Consider the following 13510-nt stretch of genomic DNA (forward strand, 5'->3'; position numbering starts at 1 on the left):
TGCCCCGTTCCTGGAGGCATTCAAAGCCAGGTTGGATGGGCCCCAGGCAGTCTGATCTGTGAGCAGCAGCCCTTCCCACTACAAAGAATTTGAGCTCAATGATTTTTAACATCACTTCCAACTCAAACTATTCTATGATTCTGATTTGCTATCTGTACTCTATGTGTGCATCAGGCTGCTGATGGCAGTCCAGAGCCAGCTGTTTACCCACTGCCTGTCCATCCCCAAATTGTGGCATTTTGGTTCCTTCTCAGCCCCACAGCTCTAACATGAAGAAAGGTGACAGTTGTCCTTCTCTGACTACCCAAACAAAGAGGCTCTATGTGGTATTAAACACACAATATTTGGGGTTTGAGTTAGTATGTTTAAAGTGTCCTCTGAATGAAACAAAACAGTGTAAGGAGGTGAGTGCCTCATCCACTGTACTATCTACTCTCCCCCCATTTCAGAGTTGGGAAGTGCTGATCCCTCTCATGTTCATTTTCATGGAAAGTATAAGCCACTGCTGGAAAGAAATGTGGTTACAGCTCCAGATCCCACCTATGGGAAGGGAGGGCTGGGAGCACTGCAGCACAGGCACTGAAGGATTTGTCAAGGTTTAATGTGGACAGGCACAGATGCAGCAGGTGTTTGCCACAGGTGTGCTGGAAAAAACACTATACCTTGCCAGATTTTACTGCTGATGTGCTCTGTGGTTTAGAGGTCTCACTGTGCAATGTCTTCCAAAACCTAGACTACCCAGAATGTGAAAATCTATAATTGTTTTCAGATCCCCAGTGCTCTTTCAGTAGTCTGCCTTGACATGATGTCTTGTCCAATTTATAGGAGGGAGAAGAGGTTCTTTGATATATGTATACCTCATGTGAGATTAAGAAGCAATGGTTCGAATGGTGGTCCAACCAGCTTATTACAAATCTTAATCAGGAAGACGGGGAAGGGGAGAAGGGTGATGAAAAAGATAGGAAATAGAAGCAAGGAGCCTTTGTAGGAAGCAAGAGGGAAATCACCATGTATCCAGCGTGGTTTGTAGTTCAGTCACTGATCTGCAGTAGTGGTGGGTCATCAGGCGTTGTTGTTCCATTGATGATGACAACTTTTCAATGTTAGTACCAACTTATAAATAAGTCCAAAGTGGTTGAGTCAGCTCTTCTTGGAGTGGCAGCTCCTGGCTCTGGGAATCTCAGCAGAAACTCCTTTGTTCCCATCTTCTGGGCCTTGCCAGCAGATAAGAGGGAGCAGGGATGCCCACATGCATCCTGTTTTTCACAGGACAAGATAGTATCATTCCCCAGTTTTCCCATACTAAGCTGGAGCTATTTAGTCACAGGCCAGATCTTCCACCAGTAAACATTCCTGAGCACTCTCTTCTAGAAGCAAACAGCTCTGGAGGAGGTGCTTTCAGATGTCCACAAAGTGATGTTGATTGTCACACGTTAGCACCCATTACTTGCCTCCTCAATAAATGAGTTAGAGTCTTATCACAAGAAATACCTCAGGAAGCATGCTTTGAGCCAGAAAACAAAGAAGGGTTCTCACAGATGACTCTGGTTCTCATGCTCTTTTTATAGGATGTAGTTTAAAGTGCTGCTGTACAAAGTCTGCATCCAGTAGCTGAGCAGCTGGGCTCTCCACAACTACTTCTAGTTGCATAATGGGTAACTGGAAAGGGCAGCTGATAACAGCTGCACAGACTGATAACCCTATTGAAGCATTAGCAAGCCTGGATGACCTGCAGCATGGACTGGGCTGGCTTTGTAAGGAACTTGCTCTGTGTCTGGTCCCCAGTATGAAGTTTTCTTTCTCTGTTCCAAGAAAGAACAAGTCAGCCTTTAGGGGTGACTTCTTCCAAAAGATTCAGTGCTTGATTCCCAGTCTCAGTATTCATGCTCTCTCCTCAGCAGCTGCTTAGTCCTGGAAGTCTATTTCCAAGAGAAAGCCATCTGCCAGAACTCAACTGGCAACAGCAAAGGCTGCATTCAAGCTTAGTAATGTGAACCTGAGAGAAAAAATAGTTGTCCAAAATGTTGTTCTTGTTGAGTTAGTTTTCCCTAGTTGCAGAGAAACGACAGCAGAAGAATTGTTTTTGTTAAAAGGGACAAGAAATCTCTAATAGAATAGGGGAGTGATTACTATCACAACTAATTTCTGGAGTGTATCTATAACTAAACAGTTTTTACTCAGTTTGCTTCTGGTGAGTTGTATAATCAACAAATATACAATTAGCAGAGTGGTGTGGTTAGGCTGGTATTTTACAGGTCATATAACTAGAAGATTATCATAGTAGAAAGAGATAATCAAAAATAATTGAAATGCTCACCTGGGTCTGCAGAAAAAAACTCCAAAGAGAAAGAGAGATCTCCAGAAAGAAACCCTTCCCCTGTGGCAGTCAGCCCTTAAATGGGGTCTAGGAGAGGGGCAGCCAGGCTCCACCCCTTCTGGTCACACAGCTGAATCGCCTTCACCTGTGCTCCCAGGTCTGACTCAGTGCTTGCCTCAGGTGATCAATCAGTGTTTCAGGCCGTGACTCAGCAGTTCCCATATATGAGTGCAGATGATTGCGTGCTCCGTTTTCTTGCACTAACATAAATGAAGAAATTAAGATCAATTCTGTTGAGTTGCCAGACATGCAACTGAGCTATGCAATTTGGTTGTTTTAGCTGCTTCTTGCCTCGCTACGTGCTCTACATGGCCTGTCCATGAGCACCCTGATACCTGCAAAGTGAATGTGTCTGAACCTATCTGCTAGTCCACCTCACCCTTGCTCTCTACTGAAGTAGATATCGGCAGGGCCCTTCTCCATGTTTCTTCCAAATGAGTTTTGGAAAAGGAGGTTTGTCATCACTGCTGGTTTTGCCAGGATGGGACACCAGGCAATGCTGGAGCTGGTGGGGAAAGCTGAAGGTATCTGACCTAGCCATGTCTGTGTTATGTGTCTGACCTGTGCACATGGCTGGGAGCATGAGAATCCCCTCCTAAACCAGAGAGAGGTGGATCTATTAACTCCATTTGGCTTGTTGCAGCCGTTTACCATTTTCCAAAGAACTATTTGACAAATTCCTTGTGTTCCTCAGCTACTTTCCCCTCCTCCCCAGCTATTTCCCATAACATCAATCAGACGTGAACTGACTACAAAACCAAACTGAAACCTAAAGCAGTTAGTTTGTTTTCAGGGGACAGAAATAGCTTGTCTCACCATCCTCCTCACACCACATCAGCTTTGAGCTCTGGCTAAGTTACAGCCTTTGCTAAAGTTTTACTGTTCAGTTTACTCTGGATCTACCTTTCTTAGGCTGCTTCACCAAAGCCCTCCTAGAAGGGCAGGTTGACCATTGGGTGCCTCTTGTAAGGGTTTGAATAGACCTTTGCGGGAGCAGCATTCATCCTTTTTTATCTGCCAGGAACTCATCAGCTGATAGAACAAAACCTCATTCCAGTCTCTTCCAGCACACTGCCAGTTAAACAACACCTGCTAGGGAAAAGAAAGGAAGATTTTAAAAGGAAAATAAGATGATGAAAACAAAGTGCCGTTTTGAACCACATCAATCTTACTGCAGTAAACAAGGATTGATGACTCAAGGATCACGCTGATAAGGACATCCTAGTTAGCAACAGTAGCATTTCTGTCTCCTTTCCAGATATTATTTCTTTCTGTCTCTGGAATCAAATCAACTGGGTTCTTCTTGTGGATTGTAAGCTTTGCCAAAGCCAATCAGTGCAAGCCCACTGCCTTCACTGAGTTTCTTCTGCTTTCTGGCAGCTTAAGTTCTGGCTTTTACTGACTCTACAGGCAAATTCAAGAAGTTGTTCAATATGTTTCATGAGTCGGAAGCTACCTACACACGTGTCCTAAAAGAATATCAGAGGTCTACACGAGCACAAACTATCCCACAGATTTCAGGGCTAAGCCTGGAGCCAGCGCACACACATTAGGGTGATAGAAACCAGCCTTTGTTTCTCTAGGACTTCAGGTTTCCCTGCATAATTTGAGCTGGGAAAACCAATCTCATGAGTGCCTCAATGAAACTGCTTTTTCCCATCTCATGAACTTGGAGTACCAAAACACCAATGCAGCCATGCTAGGAGCTACAAGCTTTGTTTTTCTCTAGGCACGCTGTCTCTGCAGGAGGCCAGCTGCCCATAAACCAGTAGCAGAATAGCTGAGCTCTCTGAAGTTACACAAGCAAAGCTTCCTTTCAAGCACTGAGTCTCACTTGTGACTGACTTTCATCTTCCTGTGTTCAGGATCTAGCAGCATTGCAGCTTGCAACAAGACTTATGGCAGGGATGTCAGAGAGGGCAGGAAACGATACCTGAAAGGGTCCCTGGGTCATCGCTGCAGACGGGGATATGTGTGGGAGGGCACAAAAGAGCAAAGCAGGAAAGCAATGTAAAAAATAGAGATGGAAAAATGAAGGCAAAATTGAACAGGAAACAGCAGTAAAGAAGAAAAAGTGTTTGCAATAGAGTTGGTACAAAAAGTGACTGCAGAGGTCAAAGGCGGTCACAGGGAAATGGCAATGACAGGAATATGGAGCGTTTCAGGAAATATAAATATACTTTTCTTCCAGCCCTCAGAGAGCAATAATGAGAGCAATGCCAGTGACAGGCAGACACTTGTGGGGGTGAAAAAGAAATAGTGAGTGGGCTCCAGGTAGTGTCACAGCGAGTAGTGAAGGGCTTTCTCTTGCTGCTGGTGAATGTCTCAGGGCCAGAACTCAGCCCGGGGTCGTGAGGATCTCAAAAAATCAAAGAATCGTTTGAATTGGAAGAGACCTTCAAAGGCCGTCCAATCCAACTCTTCTGCATTGATCAGGGACATCTACAGCTCCATCAGGTGCTCAGAGCCCTATCCAGCCTATCCTCGAATGTCTCCAAGGATGGCGCATCCACCACCTCTCTGGGCAGCCTCTGCCAGTGCATCACTATCCTTATCATAAGAAACTTCTTCCTTGCATTCAGTCTGCATCTCCCCTCTTTTGGCTTGAGATCACTACTTCCCCTGTCCTATCACAACTGACCCTGCTAAATAATCTGTCCCTTACTTTCTTACATTTAGATACTTTAAGTATCTCAGCACTGAGCCAGGCAAAGTGAGACTATGCTGGACGGACAGATATCTCTCACCCACTGCTGTCTCATGGCAAGCTCAGGCAGTGACACCAGTGGCAATGAACCAGGCTCTAGCCTTCAGTAGCTAGTGGACCCAGCCGGGGGAAACTGCGTTGAGAAGTTTAATTTGATTAATAATGGTCTGCAGTGGCAAACAAAAGAAAATTGTGCTTAACAAATTATATGGAAACTTACAGTTGCTGAAGTGGGTGACATTAAGAGCAGACAGGCAGATGCCGTGGGTGTAATTTACCTGGCCTTCAGTACAACCTTCAGTATAGAATAAATGAATACATTCAATTTGCATTTATATAGCTCCTTTTCATCCGCACACCGTGGTGAGGCACCTTACAAACATCTCATGGGCTGTTTGAAAGTTGTGTTCACGACAAGCTGAGATGAAGTGAGTCCTGAAGAGACTGAGCTGCAAACTGGGGATGTGCGTATTTCAATGCAGATACCCAAATGTCCATGGTCTGGTCACTTGGATATAAGACTGCTAGTCACTTAGAAAACTGTAGAAATGGATTTTGGCTGGCTAACTCACACAGGCTCTCTCTCTCTCCAACAGGAAGCCCAAAGGATTTGTTAAGTTTGGGATTGTTCATTCTGGAGAAGAGGAAGGTTCAGGAGAGGCCTGATTGCTCTCTACAACTGCCTGAAAGGAGGCTGTGGCGAGGTGGGGGTTGGCCTGTGCTCCAAAGTGACAGCAGTAGAATGAGAGGGAATGGCCTCATGCTGCACCAGAGGAAGAATTTCTTCCGAGTCATGAGGCATTGGCATAGGATGCCAGGGGAGGTGGTGGAGTCACACAGCTCTATGGTTGAAAATCTTTTTGCAGAGGAACTCTGTGGATAAGCACATCAAGGCTATGTGAGGCAGGGGGATGTTCTTTGCATGTTAAAAGTTTCAAAATCATGACTAATGCAGAAGAGTTAAAGATGACTTTCATGGCTTAATCATGAAGCCAGCTTGAAATTTCAAATGTCATCTCAGAACAATAAGCATTAACTGCTCCTCCAGGCCTGGCCACAATGGAGAAGCTGGGGCTTGTCCTGGCACAGTGTTATCACTACTGAACAGACACTCTGCCATCCATTTCCCAAACTTAATGGACAAATAACAAGAACCAGTTTATGGCACTCACAAGCAATGGACACAATGGATTCTTGAAGGTTTTGCAGACTCACTTCAGCTCTAGTTTGAGAATCCAGTGTCACTGAGCTTTTGCTTGCTGAAGAAATATAGTGAAAAAATTTCGAGATGATGAAATGGGGAAAGAGGTTTTTTTTTCCCTCCAAGCAATCTCCTGCTTTTGATAACCAACCATGTAGCAGTTGTGTAGGAGAGCATTTTAGATGCATGGCAGTATGAGTGTTCCATGGTGTTTTGCAGTTCTTGGTTATTGGTTTATCCTGAGGTCTTACAGCATTTCCTTATCACCAGCACTTCTGTAGTACCACCTAGCATAGGGCTGTGGCACTCTGCAACTGTATGACACTGCAAACCTGGACAAAGAAGGAAAATCTGTCATCAGCTTAAGTTCTAGAACTTTAGTTCTAGCCTAGTACTTGTAATTTTTTAAAACAAGGGGACCTTCCCTGATCTTTTGTATTGTTTTTAAACATGATTTTTTAAAACTGTATAAAGTGCTTTGCCAGTATAAATAAGAGTAACTTAAGGATCCATATCAAAATTTTCTCTTCTTTAGTAGCTCTCTTATTCCAAAAGCATTTGCTATATGAAACAATGATGAGAAATGGCACTAGCAGCCAAAGACAAGCTGTCTACAGAGTCTGATTTTAACAGATTATTTTTATTAGAAAACACTGGGGAGTGTCTATGAATGACAACTGGGAGAGCTCTTTCTCCACACTTACTCCACATCAATCTTAAATGAGTATCTTCTTCAAGGCTTATCTCATCTGCTCCAGTTTTAGCAGCAACTTAATAAAGTACATTTATCTCTTCTTCTCCACCTAAAAGCTTGGCTAGTTCTGCCTTCACATGGCTCCTTACGTGCATGTCAACCTTGACCCCCTTTTCCTAAAAATGCACTGATTAATTTTTGTTGAAGAACATTTCTTCCTTTCTCAGTCCTTGAGGGTAGCCTCACTGGACACTTGTGTTGATACACTAAAAACTGTTCATTTTTCCTTGGTTCATCTTTTGTTGAGAATTGGTAATAGTTGAAGGAGGGTATTTGTGATCCCTCTGCCTTCGTCTACCAATGCTGTAGGGCACAGGAATGGTAAACAGTGTTTCTTTTTCAGCAGAGCAACGTTTCTTTCTTCCAACACCAGTTGATGGATGTGCACAGAGACTTCGGGGCACGCTCCTCAGCTGGAGCTACAGTTTGCCTAAAATCCCAGGTGCTGCATTGATATTAATTAACTTTGATGTTGTTTAATGGTACTCAGTGTGCATTTTAATGAGATGTACCTCATAACATCTGTCAGGCCCAGGTCAGGCTATGCTGTCCCCTGAAATTCCACAGGAAAGAAAAACACACCTTTAGATGATGGAAGAAAAATTTGTCTTGGTACTATGCAAAGATCCACTATATTTTTCCTTCTGCTTTTCATTCAAAATATTGATGTTCTTGTTACAATGAAAGGCAGTGGGAATAACTCAGACCACAGGGTATTTCTTAGTTGTTCAGCATTATGGGATGACCTTGGGGCATCTTCTCTCCATCCCATTCCTACGAGGGCTTCTGACTTCTGAGCTCACTCCTTTTCCTTTGCCCTGTCTCTTGAAAGGGACAGGAGAGAGTGGGGACCCAAATTTGCTGGAGGGTGCAACTTTCACCTGAAGGAGGTCTGACCTCCCCTCCAGCATTACCTCCAGTGCTGCCAGCCCTTCTCTCTCCTTCCCTATGATGTGCACATTTTCATGATCGCAGCTCTCCTTTTCTGCTGTCAGCAACTGCCCTAAGTCCTATAGATGTGTATTGAGGAGTCCATTCAAGCTAAAGGCAGATAAATGATTTCAGAAATCAGCTTCGACTGAGTCTCCAGGGTGAAAAATGGAGGCATTGCTCTCATACGTGTTACGACTTGCTCAATGTATGCTCTGCATCCACTGTCCAAAGCCACTGCTGTTCACTTGCTTTGTTTGGACTGGATGGCATCACTGACATTCATGTTGGTTTTATGTATTGGAATAATTTCTGGAGTAACTTTTCTTAGCATCTTTATTGACTACTTATTAGACAATAAAAATTCCTCTCGGCCCACCAATACAGAGCACACATGGGCTGCCCAGCTGCATTAGGAAGAATATTTAATAACCAGCAGTCCTTCTGTCTCAGCAATAGGAAGAAGGAATGAGCAGGAGAAGTAAACTACCCTTTCATGTTGAAATAGGGAGCTTGTAATAAAAAAGAAGAAATAAATGACTGAGATGGCATTTAAAACAGACACATACAGAGGTATATTATCACACAAAGACTTGTAAGAATTATTTGAGAGAGGCAACTGGTGCTGTCCCTTGCCCATCATTGGGACCCATCTTTTATCTTTGCTTTGTTCTCCCCACAGTGATATATATGGGGGCAAGAAATGTCTTGAAAAGAATCTAACCTCATGACAAATACAAAAGTAATATTATGCTGTGTTATAACTGTAGTTCAGCTTTATTGCAGGTCCTGCGTGACAATGTTCAGCACTATACTCTCAGGATGCCTTTCAGGGAAGGTGCCTCATCCAGGAAAGAGTTTGCAGAGAATATCCATGGTAGTTTCCTCTCTACAATGTATGTTAAATTCTTATTTAGGTCAAAGTTGCTGGGAACATTAAGGTCTGTCTGTGGTCTTTCCATAGAGACAGAAGTGCTCATCTGGAGAAATTGTCTCACACCTGGAGGAGCAGAAGTATGTTTTTTAACTTAACAAAGGTTACTGAAGTGATGGCTAGAATGAGGAGCAGACTGGCTAACCTCATGCCAATATTATTAGCATTAAAAGAGCTTAAATTTATATCTGAAAATATCATTTATGAGTTCTGACTTCTATTATTTTTCCAAGTGCGTGACCTCTATATATCTTCATTTCTAAGCTTACTGGGCTGTCAGCATATGTGTATCCTGAGAGTTGAGAGATAAATAATTATGTGTGATCTTTCATGTTTACTGTCTGAGTAAGATCCAAACTGTTCCTGTGCACAAGGAGACAAAGGCAGAACATTTGTGCAGAAAAAGCTGTGTCTACATGATCTGGTTATGCAGTCCAGTAGGGATAGATCTGTAGAGCAAATGTAGGTCCAAACCCAGACTATCCATGCATCCACATTCCATGATATTCACGAATTAAGATACTTCCCTTTAAGAGATTCCAGTCCAGACCTGTCAGTGGCCAGTAGAGATTGGAACAATGAGGTATGGATGTCTCACATCTCCCAGTTTAGTTTAATTGGAAGAAAATCTGGTTTGTGCACTTGGTAGTCATGATGTGTTGCAAAGCAACGTGTGTGAGAAGTGAAATGAAGAGGAGATTTGCTTTAAAAGCTCTCTCCTCATTTGAACAAAGATTTGAACCAATGAAGGAAAAAACCCACATCGATTCAAGAAGAACACATACTTCCACACCCAGTTCTCACATCCAGAAAGGAAAACTAAAAAAAAGAGGGAAGAGAAAATTCACAAGTTTGTTCAGCACCTGTTGCAGCATCAACTGTGCTTTTTGATGCATAAATGAAGTGGGAAGCCTTCACTTCAAGAGGTACTGGGGAGTCATACACTTGTCAGTCAGCTTTGAATGACCAATCAGCAAATACTCTGGAGGTCTTACTTTACTAAATGAAAATTGCAATTTAGGTTTTAGGTTCTGCATTTATAATAAAATTTCCCCCTTGGTTTTAAATTCCCATTCTTGTTGCTCTCCAGCTGATCTCCAGTCTGAACAGGTGAAGTTATATCCCTGCTTCATGAGACTGAAGCAGCACATACTGTACTGGTGAACATTAAATACCAATCGTTAGATGTCCTTCAAGAAATCTGGAAATCGTCTGCCTGTAAGGACATAAAAAAGTGTTAAAGCAGAGAAGATAAATTGTGTCTGACAATAGGCTGTAGAATGAGGCTTCTCTGTGAAGAAAGACCTAATAAATTAAAGGTGACTTGCAAAAGCTTTCCTTTTGAAGGAGATAAACTCAAAGATTTGCCTTGCAAGAGGTGTAGGTACTGGAAACTCAAAGAACCTGCCTGTTGGTGTGTCTCCATCTTCTCGCACTGCAATCTCTTGCAACAAAGGGAGGCTGTAGCAGCTCCTGCAGAGTTGATGCTGCCAGGTGCTGGAGGAGTCTTTTGTGCAATGTGGGCAGCACAGCAAAGCTGGATTAGTGCTGAGGGGGTCAGTGCACACCAAGCTCCACAGGGTTAACAGAAGCTGAATGTAAAAATGAGCCACCTGTGGTACAGATTTGTGGCCTCAGTATTTGGTGTATTTTGGTCAGAATCTGGCAAAAGCACTCGGTAAACCTTGACATACTGCATGGCAGAGAGGAGAAGGGATGGCAAGAGCAAAGCTGAGATAGCTGCGGGATGGCTGGGTTTCAGGGTTTGCATCAGGGTCTGCATGAATTTTTGGAGCATTCCTGCAGTAGACAAGAGATAAATCTAGACCCTTTTTTTCTTGGCCCATAGAATTGGAGACATTATAGTGGCCTTGTAGTATCAGAAGGGGATCTACAAGAAAGCTGGGGAGGGACTTTTTATAAGGGCAGGTAGCAAAGGATGAGGAGAAATGGCTTTAAACTGGAAGAGGGTAGATTTAGACTAGATATCATGAAGAAATTCTTTACTGTGAGGTGGTGAGACACTGGAACAGGTTGCCCAGAGAGGCTGTGATGCCCCCTCCCAGGAAGTGTTCAAGGCCAGGCTGGATAGGGCTTTGAGCTGCCTGGTCTAGAGGGAGGTGTCCCTGCCTATAGCAGGGGGGTTAGAACTAGGTGATCTTAAAGGTCCCTTCCAACCCAATCCATTCTACGATTCCATGATTTTATGATTCATTCAATAACAGAGGTCAGAGAGGAGCTTGGGATCATCCAATCCCACAGTGGGAATAATCCCCAACCAGAGCTGGTTGCTCAAAGCCTCATCCAGCCAATTTTGGAGAATCTCAAGGAATGGAGACTCCAGGACTTGAACTTTCCAATGCTGATTTTTTTTCCTAATCTATTCTATCAAAAATTGTCCCAGTTGCAGCCTGTGCCCATTGCTCTAAATATTGTAAGGCTGCAGCAATGTCCCACATTCAGCTGCTTCTCCACCGCAGTCAGCCCCAGTCCCAGGGCTGTCCCAAGTACAAGATTTTGCATTCATCTTTGCTGAACTCCAGGAAGCTGCAGGGGTCCCATGGGTTCCAAGCCAGCTGTTTTTAGAGCAGACCTCAGCTAGAAAAGCTAATGAAGACTACCGCAGCAAATCCATTAGGATCTGTCACTGAATTTAGAGGAAAGTACTAATGGCAAGGAAATCCTCCAGAGAACAGCAAGAAAAAGAAAAAAGGATGTGAAAAATAAAGGCAGTCCCAGTTCTTTCACTCCTCTCTCACTTACCTTACCTGAGACCTTAGAGCTGCACGGATCTTATTTACTGTGTACCAGTTTCTGACAGACTATGGCTGCACAGAAAAGCACATTACATCTTAGTAGTTTGGAGCTGTGATCCCTGAAACAGAGACCTTTAACACTTCTAAGAGATCTGAAACACAAGGAAAGCTGTCCGGTCTCTGGGACCAGCCACTTGAGGGAGCCAAGATTACATACACTGAGAGCCAGCTCATTGCATAAACATTTTTGAAGTATTGTAGCTGGAACCACTCTTTTTCTCTAATGCTAAATCTGTTTGGTCAGAAAGCTCTGAGAGCTTCTGTCTCAGATTTAAATGCTGTGTAATTTGGCTTCTAAAGAAGGACTTGTGGTATCTTGCTGTAGTTGTGTTTAGTCTGTCCCCCTGGATGACTTGGTTGTGTGTGTCTCAGTTTCAAACAGATTTGATAGCTGTTAAGAAGTCTCAGCATTAATTTTCACAAGTGAGTGAATACTGACAGAAAACAATAATGAAAATGAGTAGAGAAGTACTGTCTTTTTATGAAATCAACTGGATTAGTGGGAAAAGATGCACATCTTGTGGCCCACAGTGTTTTCTTCAGATCCTAGATCAGTATCTCTATTTTAAACATTAAAGTGGAGAAAGTTAAAGGAGAGCTATAGGAAATCACTTGAAAGTCACAGGAAATCGGGATCCAGTTGTCAGAGAGATACCCATTCAAATGCTACACGGCTACCAAGACAACCTCCCTCTCTGCTTTTACTGAGTTATAATCTTCTGTGTGTGTGTTACGGACAAAATAGATTTTGCAAAGTTTCTTGACGGAAAATGGTAAGACAAGTTTCCTTTAAAATGATGTTCAGGTTTCAAAAATGATTGCTACAAGCCTATGGAAAGTGACAAGACAACCCTTTGATTCTACTTATGATTCATACGCACGCATGCTAGGGAATAGTGCTGGCATTTTGTCAGCAGTGTTGCATTATGAGCTCTCATTTGTGTTCCTTTTTTTCCCTAGGTGGATTTATTTCTTGTCCACATCAAAATGCAGAGACTGCTCCATTAATCAGATCCATGGCATACAAAGGAGATGTTATCAACATGTATCTTGTATCCCAGCAAGGAAAACTGAGAATCAGAAGAAGCATTCAGCAGACAGGAACAGATGCCTGAAAGATCTCATATCAGCAGGTATAGTATCAATAAACCAATAAATCAAAGAACAGTAGCAAATGACATCACTGACATCATTCCTGTACGTACTGAAATACAAGCCCAGCCAATGATGAGACCTGACTCTAAGAACAAGTTCAGAAAGACTCCACTGGGGGCTGGAACATGATGAACATGTGACAGAACAATGAGAATAAACATCGTGCCCCTTGCACACAACAAACTTCTCTTCTGAATAGACAGATGTCAATTCGACCCAATTAAAAAGAGCTCATTTTGTAATGCATATCTGTGTATCTCTCTTTCTCTTCTTTAAATGCATGTAAGCACACATAAACAGATACAAATGTCTATTTCTTTCCTCAGCAGGTGGAATGGCTTGTAGGTAAAATACCTGTAAATGAAGCGTCCTCCCAACAGTCCCAGGTATGCACTGCAGAAGCTGTTGCAAAGGACAGAAGCATCAGCACCATTCACCTTGTGTGTTCTTGTCCTTGTATTCAAGAAAAAATGTGCCTATAATTAGAAAGCAGAATTAGTACTGAAACAATTTTCACATCGCTGGTCCTTCAGCCTCCTCAGATATTATTTGTGGTATCTGCTTTCATGCAAGAGGATGGGACCAAATAAAAGCAATCACAAGGATGGAAATGTTCTCAGCAGGAGGAAAAGGGAT

General features: G+C 43.0%; 1 protein-coding gene across 1 annotated transcript in view; it reads left to right on the forward strand.

The window, feature by feature from the left end:
• Nucleotides 1-13260, forward strand: part of NEK11 (NIMA related kinase 11) — a 112908-nt gene extending 99648 nt beyond the window's left edge. The window contains exons 16-17 of the mRNA XM_085226454.1: nt 12680-12852; nt 13201-13260. Coding sequence (XP_085082580.1) covers nt 12680-12852; nt 13201-13223 — 196 coding nt within the window. The 3' untranslated portion in view covers nt 13224-13260. The remainder of the gene's footprint in view (nt 1-12679; nt 12853-13200) is intronic.
• Nucleotides 13261-13510: the final 250 nt, after the last annotated feature.

The sequence above is a fragment of the Meleagris gallopavo genome, chromosome 6 (assembly GCF_905368555.1).
Source record: "Meleagris gallopavo chromosome 6, MGAL_WU_HG_1.1, whole genome shotgun sequence".
Classification (NCBI taxonomy): Eukaryota; Metazoa; Chordata; class Aves; order Galliformes; family Phasianidae; genus Meleagris; species Meleagris gallopavo.